The sequence below is a fragment of the Manduca sexta genome, unplaced genomic scaffold (assembly GCF_014839805.1).
Source record: "Manduca sexta isolate Smith_Timp_Sample1 unplaced genomic scaffold, JHU_Msex_v1.0 HiC_scaffold_1329, whole genome shotgun sequence".
Classification (NCBI taxonomy): domain Eukaryota; kingdom Metazoa; phylum Arthropoda; class Insecta; order Lepidoptera; family Sphingidae; genus Manduca; species Manduca sexta.
In genome coordinates, this window is record NW_023592182.1 from 1 (window position 1) to 25,364 (window position 25,364).

General features: G+C 36.4%; 2 protein-coding genes across 2 annotated transcripts; both read left to right on the forward strand.

Annotated features, from left to right (window-relative positions):
- Positions 1-186: 186 nt before the first annotated feature.
- On the forward strand, positions 187-19,696 carry LOC119191302 (guanine nucleotide-releasing factor 2-like; the record flags this gene model as incomplete). The annotated part of the gene is given in 27 exon segments (XM_037445209.1): positions 187-328; positions 990-1,109; positions 1,524-1,639; positions 1,927-2,029; positions 2,640-2,747; positions 3,094-3,204; positions 4,017-4,127; positions 4,648-4,751; positions 5,554-5,577; positions 7,109-7,146; positions 7,148-7,215; positions 7,442-7,549; positions 8,078-8,177; positions 8,618-8,713; positions 8,844-8,951; positions 9,344-9,526; positions 9,528-9,561; positions 11,095-11,150; positions 11,152-11,255; positions 11,396-11,534; positions 11,644-11,901; positions 12,166-12,419; positions 14,011-14,068; positions 14,070-14,143; positions 14,432-14,447; positions 14,449-14,640; positions 15,332-19,696. Coding segments are annotated over 26 exon segments (2,810 nt in total), but the record flags the coding sequence as incomplete, so codon positions are not given.
- A 434-nt stretch (positions 19,697-20,130) lies between these two features.
- Positions 20,131-24,043, forward strand: LOC115441859 (zinc metalloproteinase nas-4). The gene is made up of 6 exons (XM_030166773.2): positions 20,131-20,339; positions 20,640-20,795; positions 21,727-21,833; positions 22,871-23,078; positions 23,166-23,302; positions 23,768-24,043. Exons 1-6 carry the CDS (start codon positions 20,240-20,242, stop codon positions 23,873-23,875), a joined length of 816 nt encoding a protein of 271 aa, XP_030022633.1. The 5' UTR covers positions 20,131-20,239; the 3' UTR covers positions 23,876-24,043.
- Positions 24,044-25,364: the final 1,321 nt, after the last annotated feature.

Sequence of the window (25,364 nt, forward strand, 5' to 3'; positions counted from 1 at the left end):
CAAAACCCTTAAATCTATCAAGGTATATTTTTAAGTGTTAAATAATTACAAAAAGATGTGTGTGTGTACTGGTAATAATAATAATAATGAAATGAGAACTTTGTTTACCTAGAAATGCGTTCGTAAACATGTACATTGAACAACTAATAATGAAGTGAGTAAATGATGGGTTTATTGTCGTCGCAGACATCCCGCTGACGCCGAAGGAGCGCTCGCTGCTGACGGGCGGCGAGGCGAGCGGCGAGGCGGGCGTGCGCGCCTCGCACTCGTCCGAGTCCGTGCTCGACGCGCCCGACTCGCCGCCGCCCAAGCCCGCGCGCCCCGCCAGGTCAGCCGCGACCACTGTACAGCACTGTCACACTCGTTACAGACCAAAGCCATTTTGTTATCTTTCACGTGTGATTCTTGTAAGGACATAAAAATATGGTTCCTCCTAAACATGCGTAATAGCGAGCCAAAATCTTCCTAACCATAAATAATAAAATTTATGTATTTCTAGATATTTGATCAGCATTACGCATTATTTTATTGACGTACAGTATCATTCTAAACACATTGGTATCCATATGTATATGGATACAAGAAACGTGATACGTACCGTGTTCCGCGTCATCGAACAAACTCGCGCATTTAACACTACCGTGATAGTCTATGCCATACTCACCGTAGGGAAGGAAAAACCTAAATGTAAACAAATACTAATATATTAATACCTCCGCAAATAATGTCTCCCGGAACACCAGCAGTTTTCCCTGAATATGGTAAAGGCGCTCAACTAGTGCACCCACTTGTGCCGATGCCTTGCTTAATTGCCGTGTGTATTCCGTCGCACGAAATAATAGAGAGCAAGCCTATCGCCATGTCGGAAACAAACTCCAGACTTCGAACTGATATATTATGTGTATATATATTATATGTAGTCGTTCTGCTCCTCTTAGTATTAAATAAGCGTAATATGGTAAATCGGTAATATGGTAAAATATGATTAGTGAGATAGGTTACATTTGTTGTAACCCGGAAAATAGAAAAAAAAATCGAGAGTTGGCCCCGCCACTGCCGCCCAAACGCAAGTCCAACGACACCTCCCTACTGGGCCTCTCCATCGATAGGTTCGTATCTAATGTACTTACGTATATTTATTTTATATACCTAGGTTTACTTTTAGGGCAATAATAGAATTTGAAACTTATATCTTGGTAAAATTGTATAAATATTATTTACGTATTAAAATACCTCGTGGTTCGTTTTCGTGCAGCAGTATATTGCGCAGAGGTAAGCAGATAGAAGAAAATCTCTCAAATATTTTCGAAGAATTCTGTAATGATTGTTTTACAAGGTGTTCCTCAAATCGAAAATAATAGTGTCAGCTCATTGCTGTTTGTTGGTGGACATGAATGGACAATGCGCTAATATTTAAACGGACTGTCAGCAGTCTTAACCTACCCCCTAATAAAATATGATGTGTTTCAATATTTATTTATGTTTAATAAGTATTGTAACGTGCATGTTTGTATGTGCGGCAGACTGTCGCTGCAGTCGCACAGCAGCGGCTCGCTGGACTCGATGCTGAACGTGTCCGCGGACGACGAGCGCGCGCACGACCACGTGTTCATCACGCAGCCCAACAACGAGATACTCGGTGCGTAACGATGCCTTATATACTATACTTATACACAAAAATAATTGGCATATGATTGAACCTGTCTAGAAAAACTTAATCATGTTTATTTCAGTTAGTTTTTCGACCTCTTACTGATCTGCTGGCCATGATTTAGCAAATATCAAAAATGATATAACTGAATGACGAAATGTACATAGCCTATAACTTCAGGGTTGTAAATTTAAGTTATACGTTATGTAAGCGGATACTGTTATTTTGAGTAATACAGAGAGTCCGTTGGTGAAGGTATGTGTATTTGTTTCCAGCGCTGTGCAGCTGTAACAGCGTGGGCGAGGTGCGGTCGTCGGTGGAGTCGCACGAGTCGCACGTCAACTCGGCGCACATGCATCCGCACTCGAACCACAATCGGTACGTCCACCAGTATGTACAATGTTGATTTTTTTTATTTTATACATTATTTTCGTTGCTTGTTTTGATTACAGCACCAAGTCTCGTCGTTGCTTTTCTCATCATGTTGGTATACTATCATTTTATGCATATTGTTGTTCTAGCTTATATCATTTGTATGATTCCTAAATCACATTACAGTGTTACATCATTCGTCATATTGAATGCCTTTGTTTATGTAGGGTCGAGGTAATGAGGACTATCTTATATGGGAGATAAGTTGAAAAAGTGTCCAGCAGTAAGAAGCAGATTACAACTCATAAACACGATGGCTCTAGCGTAGCAAGAGGGTATGACATTCATTTAGCTGTAGTAAACAGGGTGAAGTGTGCTGAGTAGAATAATTTTGAAAAAATGATGCACAGTAAAGCGGAAACTTGTTTTCTTGTTTAATTTAATTATATATCCTACACTTATAACTTATGTCGCTATCTTTAAAATTGACCTATTTCCTACCGTGGTGCAAATATAATTTGACGGACACATTTTCATATACAGAGATGGTTCTTCTTGCATCTACCCTCCATATTTCTGTTGGAATTTATTTAATTTTGGTACGTCTTGTTTCCAGTTTCTCCAATGAGTCCGGCTTCGTGTCCGTGGGTCACGCGGAGATCTCCACTGAGCACAGTTTCACATCGTCTTTCTCTTCCCATCACTACTCTAGCCATACGGACAGGTACATTCGGTGTATTTATTCACGATTTATTTTTTACATTTGTGTTAATTCATTGATAATTGCACAAATTCATTCACTACTTTGTCGTTATAATTGTTTGTTGTTCATTCATTTTGCATTATTTTCTGTGTTTTTCATGACAGACATATTCAACGTAACGCTATGCAAATTATTTTTCGACTTTGTAGGTTTCGAGCTTAGAGTACCAAATTCGTCTCTATGGCTCTTAATTTACCAACACATGTTTAATTTTGTGGCGGTTACAATCAAAATTAAATATAAAAATGTTTAGCACTGCGTTGATGTTGAATATGTGTGTACAAGCTTTTTGTTATTGTTTTTGCAGTACTTTTAACAGTACAGACTGTGTGACCGAAATGAAGTGCACAGTACAAAGCTTTGAAAGCCGCATGAATGTAACCAATATGAACTGTATAACTACGCACCATTCCACAAAGTGAGTGTCCTTTTGTGTAATATCACTGTACAGTACATTATTAGATATATACTTACATAAAGGTTAATTTTAGATTTTAAATTTTGTCATTATTCGTTCTGTGTAATGTTGCACTAACGTATCTCACGTCGAGTGTTTTAACATTGAACGAGTTTTGGGTTTTATGGTAATCACAATTTAGTATAGTACCATACTAGTATAATAAAAATCGATTGTAAATATAATTTAATTTGGCTTTATATGAAAAAAATGTGGCGACAGTAAAAATTTTGTCCTAGTTTGGTTCGGTGAAGTGACATTAAGTAGAAAGAAATAAAAGATTTATTATTGAAACTAAAACAGTATAACATGTAACAAGTAGTGGCATATGTTTTATTTTTATTTGGTTTGTAGCTATTTTGTTATGGTTCACTGAATTTAATAACTATAGAAAAGTAACACCACATTTTGAGCACTTATTTAGACAGATTATCATTATTTGTTTGGGAATCCGTGGCCTGGATTCCTTAGTGTTATAGCTGATCAGTGGTACAGATGTGCTACATACAACATGATTATTTACGGATGACTGATGGTACTTTGTTACCCATAAACATTTTAAAATTTATAGTCTGAAAATGAAGCCGTATACGTTCTACAAAAATTCCAACATTCAATAACCCATATAATATCAACAGAGAATATTTTTAGTTGTATATTAGATAAACTTAATATTAGAGAACATTGTTCTATTGTCTAAAGTTAAGACTTTTAGTCAGTGTTTGTAATATATTGTAAATAGTCAGTGTTTGTAATATATTGTATGTGTGCAGACTGGCGAGCATCACGTCGGACGAGAGCGAGACTCCGCCCGAGCTGCCCGCCAAGACGCGCCGCAACATCCGCGCCGACGTGCAGCAACACTTCCCCAACGTCGAAATTAGGTATCGACATTGACTTTTGCCTCAATCCCATATATTTTCGTACAGCCTGCCATAATTATGTCGACTGGTGAGGAATAATCATCTATCATCAATCGACAATATTTGGACAAACCTTGACTTATCATCACTTGCTGTGTTACTTTGTCCTGGTTGTATGAACATATCAATCATATGAATTGCATAAATTGAAGTACCCAGTTGGAAGGCTGTTTATATTTTTATGAAAGTCATTATGTCGACATAATTGTCACGCGAATTTTATGCCGTCATGCTTTCGTGGAGTTGGCATTGTTTGGCCATTATGGGAGTTTATACTTTAGACGCTTAGTACGTACTTTTACTTTGGTTTACATTGTTTTAATTCCATCTATGTACTTATTTATCTTTTTTATTGGTTGCAAATATAATTAGAATATTTATTAGTCGGAGTGTTGTGTGTGTTTACCTATGTTTCGTTATTAGTTTTCGGTATGTTTCGTATAGAATGATATGTAAGTAATGAGTATCGCGTGTGGTGCAGGGCGGCGTGCTCGCTGCACGGCGAGGCGCGCGAGGCGCGGCCGCACACGCTGGCCGACCACCACCCGCCGCGCCCGCCGCCGCTGCCGCTCAAGAAGAAACACAGTCAGTACCCACTCCGCTCTTACATTCATCTATCTACTCATACCATGATGAAGGGTCCACCAGACACTGTGATTACGTTTTTACTCAATTTACACACCTTATATAATTCTAAATCGTTATTACAATTGAATCTAGATAATATATAAACATAAAGAGTGTATTTATTCAGTGTAAAAACGTTTCATAGCGATACATAACTTATTTTTTTCATTGATCAATGGTTGGTGTACTGTATAATTTGGAGATATGGGATAAATTCTAATCAACTCACGGTTCCGTTTACGCTGGTCATGCTGTGGAACGATATGGATGAAACATGCATGCTTATGTGTTGTTATGCAAACTGTCAAGTGTTTGAAGAATCGATGTGATGTTACCTCTGAAGTGTTGAGAAGGATGGTACTGTTTGTAAGGAACGCGCACGTGAAATGTTTCCGATTATTGTTTCAATGTCACGCCGCCCTGTGTCTGCTGTCATTCACATCATTCACAGTGTCGACATTTTATAAAGAGAGCTTACTATTGGTTTTGAAGTTTTCGATCATGTCTAATGAACGTTAAATATGTGTGAAAGCAGTACCAGTGTGTTTTGCTAGGACCACAAAAACACCAATTCATGCATACTTATCATGTGTTACACATGACCTAAACGTCAAAACATATGGTAGAAACACTCATCATGTTGAATTTTTTCACCGGCACATTATAATCTTATGCTCCCATCTACTCCCGGGATTGTTTGGTACGTTTATATGTGGGCTATAACGGCATGTTTGTCTGTTGTGCCGGTGCGGCGCGGCAGTGTTCCAAAGCGTCGCCTACAGTGGTGAGTGGATCAATGCATGCTATGGCGCTATCTGGTACACAATCAAATAGCAAACCGAACTTTGTATTGACTCGATACGTTATTTTTTCTATATAAATTGTAGTGCATTCGTTCGTCGATTGCAGAGTACGTTTTACATAGAAAACTATTTATCTAAACGATGTTAATATAATGATTCGATAATGTGTTTTGTTAATTCTTATTCATCCAAGGTTTCACTCCAAGATCTGGGACATGTTGGAGAAACGATCATTACGCTTATAGTGCTCACCACGGCTTTTAGATCATAAGGATAAATAATATAATTTTATTATTCATACGCAGACTGCTTCTATGTGAAACTCAAACTCACTCTTGTATACTTTAGATGTAACTTTCAAACTCAATGATCTCATTATTATTTTCATTGATGTCAATGCACTTAAAACACATATTTAATATTTTATTTATTACTATTAAAGACTAAGATTATTATTATCAGTATTAATAAAACATAATAATATTGACAAGTAACACGTCCAACTAAACAGGCTTGTTGCCCCCAAACGAAATGAGATCACAGAGCTTGAGAATCATAAGACGGCCGGCTTGCTTCGACATGCAGATGAGATGTATCGCTTCGCCGCTTCCTGTTGCGGAGCAGTAACGCGGGCGCCGCGGCTCGTTATCACGTCGGATGATTAATGTTATTAACGCTTCGACTCCGCGGCCTTCACCCTGACGGCATCAGGCGGACGAGTGCCGTCCAAGCTTTTAGTGTATCTTATTATTCACTAACTGTGAGGTGTGTAGAATTCACCGCTGTAAATATTAGTTTTATTAACGTCAAACCTGGGTAATTAAGCTTTGAAATGTAATATATGTAAATATGGACGTAGTGTGGATGTAAGACTTTTCAGAAAATAAATTCAGCAGAGTTTTTTTTCTCATAAATTTCTCGCCATCTAAGGCATAAATTGCATTTTAACGTCCTTGTTACTAATTCTTGGTATTGTACTATTTAAAATATATCGTTTTCTAAAACATTTATTCACAATTTTTAATTAGTAATTATTCAATCTTTAAACTACAAGTTGCCCATACGTCATCGGCCCAGGATAATGGTTCCCCTTGTATAAGAATTTGGAAGGTAGTCGTTTTGCGTACGGACGGTAGGACTCTTGCTGTTTAGCTTTATTTACAAATGTAATGTAAAGAGAGTAGACTACAATAGCGAGTGCAGCTCTAAGCAGAAGAAGATAAATTCCTTTTTCTTCAAGACATTACAAAATTATACACAGTACGGACAGGGCCGCTTACCCTGGTTTGACTACATTGTAGGTGCACCGCACATCAGGCTGTTACGGGCACCGCGAAGCAAACATGACACAAGTATTGCTTATACTAGGCTCATGTACCGGCTCGTTGTCGTATAGCACATTAGCTGTAACATGGCGGTAGATCATTGTCTTGTGAAGATCAGTGTGTGAATTTTACTACACCTTGTTGCGTTTATTGTGTTATCAGTGATGACGTAAAGATGTTTGTCCAGTAATGGCGTACATGGAGATGTTCGGCAACTGCAGCCACCAGCACCAACAACGCGGCTGCGCCGTCTGACATGTTCCGACATTCCATTCATACCTACAATTTGGCCAGGTAATGTGTCATTTGTGTTTTGTAGTACTAGTAAAAGAAAATTTGTAAACAGTTTGTAATGTGAGGCATAGTCAAATTGTAATATTTAATGTGTCAGTTACTGTTTCACTTTCTAGTCCCAAATATTTGTAACCATGGCTAAACATCGTGATTCAAATTTTGTAATAAGAATAAATAAATTGTGAAATAAGACAATTTATAATAACGAAAGCGTTGACTATTACAGTGCCCAGCAAACCAGCACGGGGATAATCAGCATGCAGCGTCATCAGCAAGTACAGCGTTCGATTGCTCAGTCGTTTACTGTTCAGCACTTTGGAAATCCACCGCTCAGGTATACATTATACTTTTCATCTACTACACCTAAAATATTGTTGTAAAAAGTCTGATAAATGCTTGCAAGATGTTTTAGCCATTAGAACTGCTCAAAGTGTGTCGCTCTTTATGAACGTATTTTCTACTACTACTCACTATGTACAGTCAGCCACAAAAGCAGCTGAACAAATTCAAAACTTTAAAACGTATTTACACATTAACTTCAACCTAACTATTCTTTTGTCTTTATCTAAAATAAAGTAACATCCTATAAAGTTTATTTTAGTGAAGAAAATACGATTGTTTATATGGAGACAAAAGTTAAAAGGCGATTTGCAATTTTGAATTTGTTTAACTACTTTTGTAACTGAGTGTACATAGTCGACTGTTTGAGTTGGAAAACATTTTTGTTTTTTTCTTAATAGTGACAGTAAACATAAATCCGGTAGGTACTAGAAAAATGTTTAATCGGTCTATGTGGTAGAAAGCGAAACGTAATTACAAAACGACAATCCCGAATACGGGCTATAAATTTGTTTTTTTCCAGTGGATCCGATGACAGTGTCAGTTTAACGACGTCGAGCGGCACGAGCCCGCTGCCGCCGGAGCCGCCCGCGCTGCCGCCCAAAATGAATAAGAACAAACAGGTTAACATATTCAAATATCAAGCTTCATTTAGGCGGAACAGTTATTGCTAGCAACAATCGTATGCAATTATTACTAAAAATATTCGTTAGGTTATTATTGCATCATACGGCTTAGGCGCAGAGGTGAACTAAAACCCACATGCAATTATAGCACAAGCTAATTCCCACTACGACTGACGACTTATAAGATTATTGCTGAGATCAGGCGAGTATTGCCTGTCAAACTTTTTATCTCCTTTCAAGAATGGCATGTCGTGCCAAAAAATTACTCAATAAGTAAACATCACTTTGAAGTCCTTATGCACCCGGCTAAGGTGTATAATCCTGAAATAGTGATAGACAAATTCTTTTAAACATTAAGAATTATTCTAAACATTATGAGGTAAATAACATAATTAACGAGAGGATGTCCCCATAACCATAAAATTATTTACTTGTAGGTTCAGATACATTCGAGCAACGAATTGCTGCCCCCGCCGTCACCGCGACCCTCTTCTCACAACAGCTCTGCCGATGAAACTCTATTGAATAACATCGTAAGTGAATGTAATATTACTTATAACTTTGAAAAAATGGATAATAATGTTTAATAATTATTTTTCTAAAATAAATATAAAATTATGATGTATGAATATTTTACAAGTGAAATAATTGTTGTATTTCCAGAACTCTGATGACTCGTTTGTGAGCACGACAGTTCCGGGCAAGTTCCCGCTGGAGGACGAGCTGGAGATGCTCGTTCAACAGCCCACTCCGTCGCCTGTACCCTCACAGGTATGATAGTTGTTACGATATATTTTTATGCATTGCTGATTTAGACATTAATTGTATTTTTTAAGTGATCAAATAAACTTGGTTGTCATCATGTACAATTTGCGAACGCGGTGCGCGATTAGATTCAAGATTCCTATTTGATAATTAGTGATAAGGCCTTAGTCCACCACGCTGGCCTCGCGCGAATTGGTAGACTTCATACACCTTCGAAATTCCTATAGAGAACTTCTCAGATGTGCAGGTTTCCTCACGATGTTTTCCATCACCGTTAAAGCGAACGATAAATTCACAAAGAATACACACATGATTTAGAAAAGTCAGAGGTGTGTGAACTTGGGATTTGAACCTGCGGACAAATATACATTAACTCGAATAACTGAATGATTTCACAGCGAAGTGAAGAAAGTACAGAGCCAGCTCCGGTGAACAACGAAAATTCAGCGAGCCCCTCGACCGGCGGCGGCGACTCGGAGGACATCATCCTGCAGACCGACATCAGCTCGTGGCTGGTGCTGAAGGCGCCGAGCAAGGACGGGCCCGAGGTGCGCGGCGGACACCCCGACGCGCTCATCGTGCCTCGCCACTAAGGCATACCAAAGGTGCGCACCGCGTCTCACATGCGAACATTGCATTGTCCTTGAATGAAACCCTAATAATCACATCCATATTTAAAATCAGGGTACAGGCATGAATGCATTTGGGTAGCTCTGTGATTTCCATACATTCGTACATTGCTTACTTCTTCCAACTCGGTTCAAACACCGATATGAAATCGGTTTCATTATTATTATATTGAAATCAATTCTTTTTTAATTATTCTTTAATTAATTTTAAATTATCTAAAGCAATGAAATAGTTGCTAGCATAAAGAATAAATATTTAATGTGAGGGTAGCTTATTTACAAAATGATAATTATCCTGAAGCTATACATATAGGCAAGTTAATGGAATCATTTAATAAGCCGGTTAAATCTTTGTAAACTTCTTGATCATATGCTTCTAACGGCCTAACCTCTGAACTGTCATGCTTTCACTTTACAGAGACGGACGAGTGTAAGTGGTTGACTCATTCTATGAATCGGGGCTGAAACAAACTCGCTGGTTTTCTATTTACTAATATAATATTAGCTATGCTGATGTTGCTTGTCAAATATGTATGATGCTATTTTTCTTATTAAATTGCACATGCCAAAATCCTTAAGTGCACGAAAGCAGAAAATAGATTATAATTGAACCCGAAAAAAACTAACGCTTGATTCACAAACACGTTACGGTGTGCAATCGAAATTTCATCATTTAGAGTACATAGTCTAGAAGTAGTCGCAGCTTTCTGGCCTCGTAATACAAAGATTGTTGATATTACGAATTATTTTGAATTTATTCTAAGTCGTAACTAAGTAATGTTGCATGCGTGCGTTAATAAAATATATTCGCTGATATAGTTGGTATTTAAATTTCGACTTCGCATTATAAACTACAATTTTCGCACAGCGTCTTTTGAGCTTCAGCACAGCATGACAGGTGACGTAACCTTTGTGGGCTATCAGTTACATTACTCTCGTATGGGATATGCAATATTTTTTTACCTACAAAAATATGTCACCAGCTTTAGTTTAGCTTACTTAAAAACGATTAGAACGACTTATTCCGAGGCCACTACATACAAAATCAGTCTCATAGTCACTTGACTTCGGGATTATGATTTATAGATGTGTTGTCCCTATGCAAGTGCGTTTCAAAAGTATTATTGAAAACAGATATGGCCTAAACGCCATTAGTTAGTCTTGTCTTCGTGTTAGTATTCAAATTATGAAAATAAAAATACTATTGATTTATTAAATTTTTTATGTTAAATAATATAGTGTGGGACAAAATAAATCAGTTTAACAAAAGTATTATATTGGGGTCCACTAATGTGTTATATAAGTATGTTATCGCATACGGCGAAATTGAATACACGATCCTAACGTGGACCTTTGGATTGATAGCAAAACTGAACCAATCAGAATAAAGTTTGTTTGACATGCTAATAAATGACTTTTGATTGGTTTATTCTTACCATGGGTCGGTAATTGGCATCCGGAAAGAGTCGTTCAGTAGTAGTAGGTGTGTGTGGCGTGTGCTGACGGTGTGTTGTGCGCAGACTTCGCGTACCAGGAGGCGTTCCTGGCGACGTACCGCACGTGGGTGCCGCCGGAGCGCGCTGGTGGCGCGGCTGGTGCGGCGCGCGCGGCACCACAGCGCGCGCCACCAGCCGCTGCGCTCCACGCTCGCGCTGCTCACGCGCGTCGTCGCCGACCTCACGTACGTACTGTACTATGTACCCTATATTCCACTGTGCCGTCAATATTGCTACACGTCTAAATAAAAATGTAAACGGTACGCTTTTTTGTATAGGTTGTAGAAAAAAACAAAAAAGTGAAGTTGCATTTTTTTTATTACAGATTGGCAGATTTGGATGTTACCCTTATGAAAGAGATAATGGAGTTCATATACTGGTTGGTTGACATTGAGGAATTGGCCATAGCCAAAGCCCTGAGACAGATTCTAGTCGATAAACAAAAACAGTTGCATTTCCAACAAGTAAGTATTATGCTAACATTTCAATGGACTAAAAATTAAATCATTGGACAACTTGGTTGAGATGTGACTTACCATAGTTCCAATATTAACAGAATATTTGTAATTTTAGACCAACAATAGATACGAATATGAGACGCCGTGCTACGGGTCAGTATCCCTGCGTCGCGACACGCTTCTCGACTTTAAGGCGACGGAGCTTGCGGAACAGATGACGTTACTCGACGCGGCGCTGTTTATCCGCATCACCACCGCCGAGGTGCTCTCGTGGCCGAGAGACCAGTCTGAAGAGAGCTCGCCGAACCTCACTCGATTCACCGAGCACTTCAACAAAATGAGCTATTGGGCTCGTTCCAGGATTTTGGAACAGGTATTAATTCAGATATTGTTTTTTTGTGTATAAATTACGACCGTATTTAACAAGGCTACATTTATCAACGTTTTAGTTTCATGATATCATAGGAGGCATTTTTACATCCACTATTGTAGTGGAATGCAGGGAAAATAATCAGGACGAAATAAAAAAAAAATGCGAAATTATTTATATTCCGTGTCTGTAACGAGGTATACTATAACTAATGTGGTACTTAGAGTTAACACAGGATTTTTTTGTAATATTGTAGTTCATTTACAGGAGGAGGCTCGTGAACGTGAGAAATACGCAAGCAAATTCCTAAAAGTGATGAAAGCCCTGCGAAAGATGAACAACTTCAACTCGTACTTGGCGCTGGTGTCTGCGCTGGACTCGCCGCCCGTGCGCCGCCTCGGATGGCCGCGATCCATCGTCGACACGCTGCACGACTACTGCACCATTATCGACTCCTCCTCCTCCTTCAGGACCTACAGGCTTGCGCTCGCCGAAACGCAACCACCTTGCATACCTTACATGTAAGCTTCAATGATTATATTATTATACTAGCTTTTGCCCGCGGCTCCGCCCGCGTTATAAAGTTTTTCGGGCTAAAGTTTTCCGTTATAAAAGTCACGCTATATATTTTCCCGGGAGCCTATGTTCTTCCCGGGGTCTCAACCTGTCTCCATACCAATTTTCATCCTAATATGTTGGGTAGTTTTTGAATTTAACACGTCCAGGCAGACAGATGCAGCGGGGGACTTTGTTTTATAATATATTTTTGTAGAACTTTTCAAGAGGAACAATCCCGTCATACATCATTGTTGCATAACTTTAACAGTTTACGCAACGGAAGCTCTCAAAACTACTAAATTTTCCCCGTTTTTGCAACATGTTTCATTACTGCTCCGCTCCTATTGGTCATAGCGTGATGATATTATAGCCTATAGCACTACAGGAACAAAGAGCTATTTATTTTATTTTATTTTATTTTATTTATTTCATTTTAGGAAGGCTTACAGGCTAATTTACAATTATACAACAATATATTCTAACAAATTGCTGACAATAAGCCTCCACCTATAGATAACTTAAATAAGCGCCTTACATGTATAATCGAAATTAGGAAGGACTTTTACACGGCATTACATTAAAATTTAAGCCATTGTGTCCTTAAGTATTTTATAAAGTATTCAATTAATTATTAGTAAAGAATTGCTGTGATAACAATCGTTTTACAGTTGTCGTGCTGGTGCAAAATAGATCGATGTTTAGGTTCAGAGGCAGACTATTAAAGTTGTTCATACTACGAAGCAAAATGAATTTCTCCTATAATTTGTTTTAGCAAACAACACACTTAACATCCCTCTTTGTCTGAGGCCTAAGAGATTTGTACGAAGAGATATTCTTGCAAGTAAATCAGGGCAATCAATAGTGCCATTAGCTATCTTCATGAGTAAGCAAATATCATTAATTAGGCGTCTAATTTCTAGTGGTAAGAAGTGATACTTTTGACAGCGAGCATAATATCCAGGCGTCGATTGACGTGCTTTAAAATCAAGATATGTTAAGAATTTCCTTTGAATTCTTTCTAACCTCTTTATGTATGTATCATATTGAGGATTCCAGACTTGAGATGCGTACTTGAGATGGCTACGTATGAATGAACAATATAAGACCTTTAGTGGCTTTAGTGATCGAAAACCAGCGGTGGTTCTATCCAACACAAAAATATTTTTTCAGTTTGAACTGATAGTTCCTGAGATAGCCATTACTGCTCCGCTCCTATTGGTCATAGCGTGATGATATATAGCCTATAGCACTCCAGAAACAAAGAGCTATCCAACACAAAAAGAATTTTTCAGTTTGAACTGATAGTTCCTGAGATAGCCATTACTGCTCCGCTCCTATTGGTCATAGCGTGATAATATATAGCTAACTCTTCAGCTTTATATAATAGTATAGATTATGCTGTTGTTATTTATTTTTTTAAAAATAAAAATTTTAACAAATTTTAAAGTTTCAAAATGAAGTATCAGTTTCAATTCAAGGAATAATTTGTACTGTAATATAATTTGCTCGTTATATTTGTATTGCAGTAATAAAAACTAATATTTGTACTTGCAGTGGTCTAGTCCTACAAGATCTGACTTTCGTCCACATCGGCAACCCAGACCTGTTGCCGGGATGGAAGTATTAACTTCACCAAGAGGTGGCAGCAGTACCACATCATGGAGAATATGAAGAGGTTCCACAAAGAGTGCGTGTTGATTTCGTTTACGTTTAAATTTTAATTTGGTGAATAGAATACTGAATCATTTCTTGGTCTGACTTATACTAAGACAAATTATTCTAATTTAGAATAATTAAGTGTTTGGTGAAATGAACAATTTCACAAGCTTTTTTGTCAACTAGGGCATCTGAATTGTCTGCTCAATTTGGTTTTATCACTTAAGAACTATTACTTCCGACACTATGTAATTTTTTTATTACATTTATTGTTTAGTGTTGAATGTAGTGGTAATAAGAGTTTTCCATCTGACAGCAGGCAATACAAGTTCAAGAAAAAACGAGCGCATCCAGGCGATGTTCAACGACTTCGACGACGTGCTGAGCGAAGAGGCGATGTGGCAGGTGTCGGAGACCATCAAGCCGCGCGAGCGAAGACGCGCCCGCGCCGCGCCCGCGCCGCCGCCCGCCGCCGCGCCCGCGCCCGCGCCGCCCGCACAGACTGCTGCTTAGGCACACACATCCAAAGTCAGTTACACATCTACATTATTTTATATAATCTTGTAGCTTTGTTGTGTAGTACTGCTGTTGTTTATAGGCGGCCATAGCGTTTAACCTAGCGACATATGTTTTGAATTTGTTATTCAGATACACAGGGTAGATTTTTAGTTAAGGCAATACGACAACTACCTTAACTACTGTAACTACAAGAAAACTTTCTTAGGAAACTGTACATAATTTTTATTATTGCGTTCTTGCTGACCATATATTGTTTCAAAATCTGTGAATATTTTTAATATTAAATTAAAATATTATGAAGATTTCTCAAAAAATAGTCTTGTAACAGTGGTAAAGGTAATCCGTATTGACCCATTTCATAATTCTACTTTGTATGTATTTCAAATAATAAAGTGACGAGCAAGTCGCTCGTCTAACTTTAAGTGACAAGACTGACCATTACTATTAGTGACACTACAAAGGCTAAAATTACTAAGCATTGCATGGCAATGTACTCCTCTCATCACCCAGATATTAAGTCACAAAAGGCCAATCAAACTGGCCAGTGTACTTCAAATCGTTTTGCAACATTATTTGTAATGTTACGTGGCGGAAGAACTAGAGATTATGATGGTATCTATCTATCCTGGCCGACAAAATGTGAGATCTGTCACCTTGTAAAAAAAATTGTATATATAAAAACAACTTGTTTTTGTTGCAGGTAAATTTTAATCCAAAGAAAAGGAGAGATAAAAATGTATGAGCGATTGAAAAGTGAGTGACGACGTACATCGAGGATTTGTTAGTTAGAAATATTGTGATTATCTGTCCTAAAATGGCCTAATTAATATTAATGTATTTACTCATGATTGTGCGGTATCGACTGTGATCGTCCGGGGGCGAATGCGACACGTGGGCGGGTCGATGGTACAGCAAGTGCTCGCTTACGACTTCAAAGCTTTTCGTGTGCAAAAAATATTAACAAAATATACTAGCCAAATATTATCTATCAGTATTTGAATCGAGTTACTGTCATCTTTTACATATCAGCATGTGACTTGCGTAGCGTTACTTACAAACGAGCGACGCCTCGAGTGTTAGGAGATAATGTCCTTGATTCTTCTCATTGTTGTAGTTGCTATTGATGTCACTGTATTACATTATGTAAGCCAGCTTTGAAATTTAACTTATCCATACATCGAATTAGGGGAAACTATTAAAATTGTAGTATTAGTAGTTCCACTATTGTTCGATTTTAGTGAATTAGCATTTTATTAAGAGGTTCAAGTGTTTTCATTCGTTTTAAAGACAATTTTCGACTACATATAGTGACAAAATTTTTGCAGGCATGTCGCTTATCTAAGAGAAATGGGACGCTTCCATCATTTTCAAAGTAAGTTATCTACATTGAATTAGAATTACATTGGCCCAATATAGTTATCGCGGGGCTTCCGAATCTTTAGTGAGATTATAATTCTATAAAGTAACGTTTATAATCGAACAATATTTTTGTACTGTAATTGGCACTTAGTGCTGTTGAGAACCATATAACATAGAACGACTGATACATATCACATGAAGTGTGTGCCAAATGTTAACATAATAGTGTTGGAAAAGTCCCATTTCCGGTTGGAAGTGTGTGAGTAGGTATTTACGTACCGATACTGCTACTGCATGCCTGTTGTATGAATTACGAGACAATTTAATGGTACAAAGTTGCTAAGTACCCGATTTCAGATTAAGATAAACGTGGTGGTGTACGTTTAAAATGTTCAGCAAATAACTTTTAATATTACATCTAGTGGTGTCTATATATAGCTTGCCTAATAAAAAAAATATGAAAGCAAAGTGGCGCCGCGCAGTATTTTGAGAGTCACAGTTGATTTATAATTGATATAACATGCATTAATTTTAACTAAAACACATTCTATAGCAAAAAAAATGTGACAAGCTTATTGGTTAGTCAGAAATTTTGCTACGTTGTTTCCAAAGTAATGTTACTGAATTGTTAAAATTCCGAATGTAACATTACAAATCTATGACCCAATGTATTGTCAAGAATTGCGGTCAATTAGATTTTTTGCTTTTTCAAATGTTCTACATATTATATGGAGTGTGACATTATCGGCACCAGTGGGAGTAAGCCATTATAGAACTTTCTTATGTATAATATCCCTATTAACATGCGAATTAAACTATAGATATTGTTGATTTCTATCAGTTGAGTTCAGTCGATTGCTCACGTTGTTACACCTGTATAATATAATTAATTCTCAGTGTGATTTTAGGAACAAGTCTCATAAGTTAAATAATTACGAAGTTGGTCTTTACAATTTTGTGATAGTTAAGTGTGTTTTTGCGCCAAAATTTGCACCAACTTACGCAATGGCCTTATTGTGTTGAATAAATACAGTTGACGCCAATATACATCATGCTCTTCAAGACATTGTCAAAAAGCATTTTATTTTTGATATTCAAAAATTATATTTTTCCTATATGTTGCTGCCTGCAAGGAAGCAAGCGATATACTTATTACATACGTACTTTTGGGATCTGTACTTGTTTATAGTATTCTTCACTTTTTGCATAATTCTAATATAATGTGTAAGGTTTACATAATATGGACTAGCGAAGTGCGAGTCCTGAGTAGGTAAATAAAGTTCACTCGATTTACAAGCAGATTGATGTCAATGATAATCACAAAATAACTTTAGGACAAGTACATAGTGTAATCAACATTTGATTTGCCTTAAGAAGATGAAGTCTTCAGTGAAATAGCAATAACTTTTCGATTGTTTGTAGAGTTGCTGTACATTTGTGATACTACTCATGTAGCGTGCCGGTTACTACTCAGTCTTTTGACGTCCTGTATGCGTAGGAAAATTATATTAGACAATGTTAGCAATAAGCGTAATTAAACCCCATTTTATCTTGCTAAGGCTGGTATTACATTAACTGTGTTTCACTATTTAGTCATTGTTATAGCAAACATATATTATTACATGCGTCATACATCAATATACAATAATGTAAGTCACGTGTGATTTTAACTACATAGTTTGAAATAAATGAAATCCTAGTACGCAAGCAATACTATGTATAATATGTTATATGGTCAGTGGGCTTAACAATGTTATTGTATTGATCTGGTAGTTTGTTCACGTTCATTGAATCGGGACGCACGTCCTCCGCAATAAATCAACTAGACCAATGTTTAGAGTGTTTTACAATGCTTTACTGGAAATATAATGTGCTGATATTGTATTTTGTATGTGTATTTTTGATTGTAAGTTAAGTTGTAGGGTATGTTACCATTTTTGTCTGGGTAGTATTTGGTTTTATTTATTTAGTGTATGAGGAAATTGTGTAACGGTTTTATAGAATTATTAACAAAAATATTTTAAAGACTGCCTAAATTAATAGTTATTATGTATTCAAAATAAATTGATGTTTACACTAGTAATTATTTTTCGTATGTTCAGTGGTTTATCTGGACAGGTCTTACATATTTAGTGGACATCGCCTGTTGTATATTATACACAATTATTTGTCACAAAGTTTATATTTATTGCATACATTATTATGAGATTTTAAATGAATACAAGTTTGCCTCAAAGGATTGAATATGAGCGTGCAGAATATTATTAGCTTAAGTACATCATATTATTATAGCTGAGTGCTTGTTATTGTAGCTGAGTGTTTCGATGCGGCTCATTTATATCGGCACGATTGACACATGCACGGATCGCTTTATGGTTGCGGATAGCGTGCTTCTATTAGTGATGTCTGCGCTGATGACAATATTTTAGTGGTTTGAACGAAATTCAATTTAATTCTGATCAAACATTTACGAAACTGTAATTTTTTTTTGAATGCAATTACTGGTCCGTAGATCCAGTGGCATCATGGTTAAGCTCTGAGATTGGCGAGGCACCGAGTTCGATACCTAAGTTGGACAGTCGACGTTGGTGGGGTATGAAAAGCGCCCGTGGTGACCGGTACTGGACTCTGCCCCCGTCGGAAGATAGGCTTGTCCCTGCCATTTCATAGAAAAAAGCTCAGGAAATCGTGACTATTGGAGCCTTTTTACACCACGTTTATAAAACGAGGTGGCGACGTGGGTTGTACGTATCACGGCGCTCAACAAACACAAGACAGGCGGCAAGTTGAGACCTTTGCACAAGATACAAACGCGCAGAAACGTCGATGCAGAATCGCCGTAAGCGCGCGCTGCTTCGTTTGTGTGAAGCGCGTTCCACTTGCGTTTGTATCGATATAAACTACAACTGCTAATACACGCTGGTGACGCGAAAACGACGCGCTCATCAAAAACGCGCTTCACCAGCTCATTTAACTCTTGGTCTCTCGTGGCTCGCCGGCGAGCCAAGACAGCTACATGACATTTGCGTGTGTCACGGGATTATAACCTTATATACTACATAATAAGGTTATTTTTCCGTCACACGTGTAGCTGTCAATGTTTGGCGGCAAACATTCAGCTACCTGTACATATTTGAAAATAAAATTTTGACAAGTCATGACGGGTTAATAAACGTCGTGTATAAAGGCCTTTAGAACTGTCAACTACTTAGGGATATAGGCGTCAGCTTATGGTATATTATGTTCAACATAATTTTATTTGGTTATTATTATAAATTAATATGGAGGGCGTCCAGGTCGTTTTAGTATTATAATATGGACGGAGCAGTCATTGGTGCAGGCTCACTCAAATAATGCAAAATCCAAGTGAACGGCGTAGGTACATATATTTGTTGTATTAGCGAGTTCAGTATTATGTTAATAAAATGCCATAATGTATGAAATGAATTGATTATTTTATCGTTTATACTTATATAAATTGTTTTATGTTTTATATTGTTTTAATTCTTACTTTAAGTAAAGTTTTTTTATTATTATAATTATCTAATATCTACATTTTATTGTAAATTACTATTATTATTATTAATGAGTTATAAATAAACACCCCATGAATTTTGGATTGCATGTGTGTACAGTCTTAAATTTTGTGTGTCAGGTTTTATGTAATTATATTTTGTAAAATAAATATAGCACGTTATTTACAACGGCAGTTCGTTTTTCTAAAATTCTATTCCTCTCCTATGTACAGTGGGCAATTAAATATAAATAGATTATATCTAAATTTTCCCCAAATTCAAAAGTTGAACAGTTAATGAATTTTATTACAACAATCGAAAAGTAAATATATATCAATTTATCAAAATATTTCTAGTCAAGTATTTGTCAATAAATTATTACCAAAGTAACATAACGTTACTGCGATTAAGCCTCCTTTAAGAGTTATGTAGGAGTACGTGTCATTAACTTGTGAGTACTCACAACACAGATAACCGCAGCGAGTGTAGTGGTGTCCTGAAGAGAAGCGCGGCGGGGGTCCTTCGGAGATAACTCGAGTGGCGAAATAAAAAACTACTTAATTTCGTAAGCACAGGTGATAAACGTATATCTAATTAGGTGATAGATTATATCCCGCTGTTAGGTATCTGCTCACCGATGGTATTTAAATAGGCGCGCATAAGTTTATCGAGCGCAATTCACTAGTAGCTTCAAGTTAAGTTTAACCGCGAAGCCGCGTAGCAACACATCCAAGATGCAGTATGTTATTCTACTAACCGTTTTAGTTGTATCAGTTAACGCTGCGCCGACGATGCCAAAGAATCTCATACATTTATTTTCCGATACAAATCTTGGTAAGTTAAATTTATTTAACTTTATAACACTATTAATTGTGAATCAATGTCTAGACAGTTGATTATTTTCCTGTTTGTGTCATCCTTACCGTTATGCGCCATAGAAAGTGCGCCCGTGTCCGGCAAACTAATTGGGATTCCTTATACAGCTAGGCAATCCTGTGCTGTATATAAAATTAAGATAAATAATAATGTAGAAACATTGTTTTAAAGAATAAAAATTTTTATATGAAGCTGTTTCTATAGGTATATGAGATTGCAACTATAAAAATTGTACGTACCTTTAACCTTTCTGTGCAGGTGAATTTGGAGAATTCTTCGAAGGTGATATGATTCTCACTAAGGAACAAAAGCTTGCTGTCACGGCCGCTATGGAAGGGCGCAATGGATTGAAGGGAGGCGCGAAGCGGTGGCCTAACCGTACAGTCGTTTATCACATTGAAGAGGATGATTTTGGTTATTAGTTTTTATTTGTATGGGTAACGTATACTCGTAATTTTTTTGGGCTTTTTTTTGGAAGATCTGCTGAAACCTTGCTTTTTCTGAATAATCGGCAACCTGTCCCTAAATACCTAAATGCGTTATGAAAGGCACAAAACTGATCCAGTGACCCGTCTCTTCCACTTTGCATAAACGCATATTTAATTTAGGATTTTCTGTTATTTTGATATAAAATACCTGATACTTATTAAGACAGAAAAGTGAAGGAAAACACCGTGAGGAATTCATACCTGAGAATTTCTCTATAGAAATTTTGAGAGTTTGTGAAGTATACCAATCCGCACTAGGTCAGCGTGGTGGACTAAGGCCTTATCCCTGTCAGTAGTAGAGGAGGCCCGTACTCAGCATTGGGCATGGCATGCCCTGTATTATACTCAGTATAATACAGGGCTGATATTATTATTATTATAGAGAAGTTATTTTTTTTTATAAAGATAGATTTTAGTTTTAATTGTTAAGTCACAAAAAATCCATATTATCTACATATTTATTCTTATGTAATTTTCTTTTATTGTGAAAAGCTAATTTTAGATCTAAGGATCATAAACGATGTACCATTCTATATAAGAAACTCAGATTACTGTAGAACGTCATGAACTAAATTTCTCTAATTGATTTTGTCATTTAGAAACATTAACTTGCCGCTTCATTCTGTGAATATCTGATTATGTTGCTCATTACCTATACTAGAGGCGTCTAGCTAGCGTAGAGTCCAAAATGTATCACCTAAATACACATTCAAGTATCAATTTGTATGAAAATGCAATACCTTTCAAATATTGGAAATGGAAAGAAAACATCTGAGTAAACCTGAGTTGAAAACATTCTAGGCAAATGTTTGTTTTTATTTGCTTACGTTTTTTTAACATTTTGTAACATATAACAGATGAGGATCAAGTGAAGATAATTGAGACTGGAATGGCGGATATTGCAAACAAATCTTGCCTTAAATTTGTAAAAAGGGAACATGATGAACATGCAGTTGTTATACAGGTAAATGATATTAAAATAGTTCTGGTCTTATAACTCGATATTACAATTTTGGGCTGCTATAACATTGTAAAAGTAGCTTTCGCTCCCTGAATCTACTTACACGAAAATTACTTGCCGGTTTCATACTTTGGAATTCTATGAATAGAGTTGTTAAATTAGAACGTACATTAGGAATTAGCAGTACGCTCGCTCGCTGATCGTTTGGTCTACTATCCCCAGCACGAATTTATGCATTTCTTTAACGTAAGTAAAGGTTTCGTTATAGAAATTTAAACAGCGCCACGTGAGCGTATTTAGAACTAAAAAACGGCAGCGTTAACATTACGCTAGAGTAAACTTTGAGTAGTAAATCACGTAACCATAGTTACGGTTAATTGAAAGTGTATGGGAATGGGCAGGACGAATTTGTTTTTCTAACGTATCTTTTTGTCTAATAACTTTAGTCGATACTGTACTGCGTTAATTCCCTTTAGGGGTAAAGAATTAAGTTTCTGCCATTAAAATTGTAACAAGAATGTACGGTCGGCGTAAATCAATGTATAAGTACGTTGACAAGAAGACTATATTAATTAATTTAGTTCTTCGTAAATTTGATTTTTATCTCCGTGTGCTTTTTTGTACAAAAACATAATTTAGACAGATTGTTCAATGTCTCTACTTAAACGTTAGTAACTGAGTAACACACTTAAAATGAAGTGTTGAACAATCAGTTAAGGGAACACAAGTACTTTAGAGTGCCTACTATGTGTTATGGAATATTGGTACTCTGCGATCATGGGGCTTAGTGCTATATATAGTAGAAACGCATTGGTTGCTAAACAAAAAACACATCCCGACAATAGCCATTAAAAAGAAAATATAAGTAAACCACGATCCTAGAATTTGTTTTTGGATTTCAGTTTATTTTGTATTTGCCTGGTCATAGTTAGAACCAATTTGCAATGACTAATTACTTATAATTCTAATTTAGCAATGCAATTATTTCTTTATTATAAATTTAAAAAACAATTTAACACGAATTATTGTTGTTTCATTAGGGTTCCGCAAACGGTTGTTTTTCAAATGTTGGATTAAGTGTCGACGACGAGGATGGCGAAGTAAATCAAGTGTTGAACTTAGCTAAAGGCTGCTTCAGACATGGGACGGTTGTACATGAGATGCTTCATACAATCGGCTTTTATCACATGCAAAGCACTTATGATCGTGATGATTACGTGAAAATTGTTTGGGAAAATATACGAGCTGGTATAATTTCATAGTTTATACAATTGTTTATTAAAATTACGTGATTTTAGAATACTGTTTCCTTATTTGTTTGTACGTTTTGTTTAGGTACTGAACACAATTTTGCTAAATACAACAATGACACCGTGACGGATTTCGGAGTGCCCTATGATTACGGCAGCGTTATGCATTATCCGGAGACAGCGTTTAGCAAAAATGGAAATAAAACAATTATCCCCTTACAGGTACACACATTTGGATTAATTAATTATAATATGTATACACCCGTGTTAATTTCTGGACCATATTAACTAATTACTGTCCAGGTAGTAGCTGGCAGGTGTAAAAGGTCTTTTTGCTTACCTACATATAAAAATATGTGTTAATATTTTATAGTGAGGTACTGACTCAAATTCTTGGGTCCTATACCCTACACGCCTGTTTGTCCAAAGCTTTATGTTTAGGTTCACTAAATTTGTTCAGCTATTAATTCATCAAACAATCGTCTGAGCAAGAACATATTATACGTACTAACTACTGTATACAAGTATTTTTATGTACCTGATGGTGACTCAGTGACACTTTCATCATTTCGTACATAATATTGAATTAATAACACGAATGAGATATGGAAATCAAACTCATCGTGTCACGGTTGAATTCTATAGGTTAATGGTTTGCTAATTGCTAGCTTTCAAATTTTTTTACAGGAGAACGTGACAATAGGGCAAAGAGACGGTTTGTCAGAGAGCGATATTATCAAATTGAATAAAATGTACTGCGAAGACTCTGAAGAAAATTCCAAAGATGTAATGTAGTTAACATTGTAAAACGAAAATAATATTATCATTATTGAGTTTATTTCGTTAGCCTAAAAAAAATATTCTTTAGAATCTAATTTTACCACTACTGAATAAAATTTCGATTCAAATGCACGTTGCATTTCTCGAAAATAAAAATTACGGTTTTTAATGTACTACTTTAAATATGCTGTTTCATTTCTTCTTTTCTTCTATTTTCAACACCTCAAAATTGATACAAGGACGTTAGTGATTAAGTGTTTTTGTAAAGTATGTTTTTGTAAATCTAAAACAAATTTACGACACTTGACAATGGCATTGGGTTGTGTAATAATTGTGTAGAGCTGTTGCTATTTACTTTCCGATTCTTTGGATAGGAAGTAGCTATCGCTAAGTTTAAAGGCGAAGTTTAAAACTTAATTAATAGTAAATAATAATATGAGGATCGAAAACATACATAATTATAATTGTATATATTATATATGTATTTTTTTATTATATCTAAGTTAGCTATTGAGGTACTTATTACTAATTTATACATTGTATCTATTAAGTAGTGTTTAAGAATGATTACTAGATAGATTTTGTTAATAATTTGTTTGTTGTTGCATCGAATTTCATAACTAGAAATAGTTATCGATTAGACATAGAAATCTATACCTACACAGACTGGCGAAATTAATAAGAGGTAATTACTGCTATAGAGCAGCGATAGATAGTTGGAATTTGAACGGATTGCCGAGGCGATGGCCGCAGGTTTAAAACCCAAAGGCTAAGTTATGTTATTCTTTGTGAAACGTGCATACCCGAGAAGTTCTCCAAGGTATGTGAAGGCTGCCAACCCCACTAGGCTAGCGTGGTGGACTAAGCCCTAACCTCTCTCAGTAGTATAATAAGCCCGCGCTCAGCTGTGTGTGGAAGTATATTATACAGGACTGGTATTATTATATTTTATTATTACATACTTAGTACTTAAAAAAAAATATTGGAGGGGCTAAGGAATACCTATTTTTTGGCCTGGACCACGACATAAAGGGCTGCTTTTAGATTCAAAAATTTAATCCAATTTTGTAAAAAATAAAGTGCGAGGTGGTTCATGCAAGCGTCGCGTAGGCGAGGAGCACCTGGTCACTAGTCACTTGGCACATAACGTCTTACTTCTTTATTTTACACACAAGTTCAACTTTATTACAAGGCTTGATATCTTTAAGTACTACAAATAAAATTATTAAAACTTACGTAAAGTTAACTATGGTGTTACAAAGGAAAAATATATCTATTTTTTTTCCAAATTTAAAATAAAGGGAAAGTACTATTGTATTGGTTAGTTAATATTTTCGTACTCATAACGACTTGAATTATTTCCAATTGGCTATTTGGACACACCGAATAATATCTACAATGTCCATTCTATATTTTATTATTTTGTTCTAATACATTCAATCAATTACAAAAAATGTCAATTTAATGTTATTGTTGTATGATACAAATAGCTGGTTCAGTTTAG

Coding starts and splice junctions, on each gene's coding strand:
- LOC115441859 (XM_030166773.2), top strand. CDS start 20,240: ATGCAGTATGTTATTCTACTAACCGTTTTAGTTGTATCAGTTAACGCT. Junction 23,079..23,165: donor TTGGGAAAATATACGAGCTG/GTATAATTTCAT, acceptor CGTTTTGTTTAG/GTACTGAACACAATTTTGCT. Junction 23,303..23,767: donor AAACAATTATCCCCTTACAG/GTACACACATTT, acceptor ATTTTTTTACAG/GAGAACGTGACAATAGGGCA.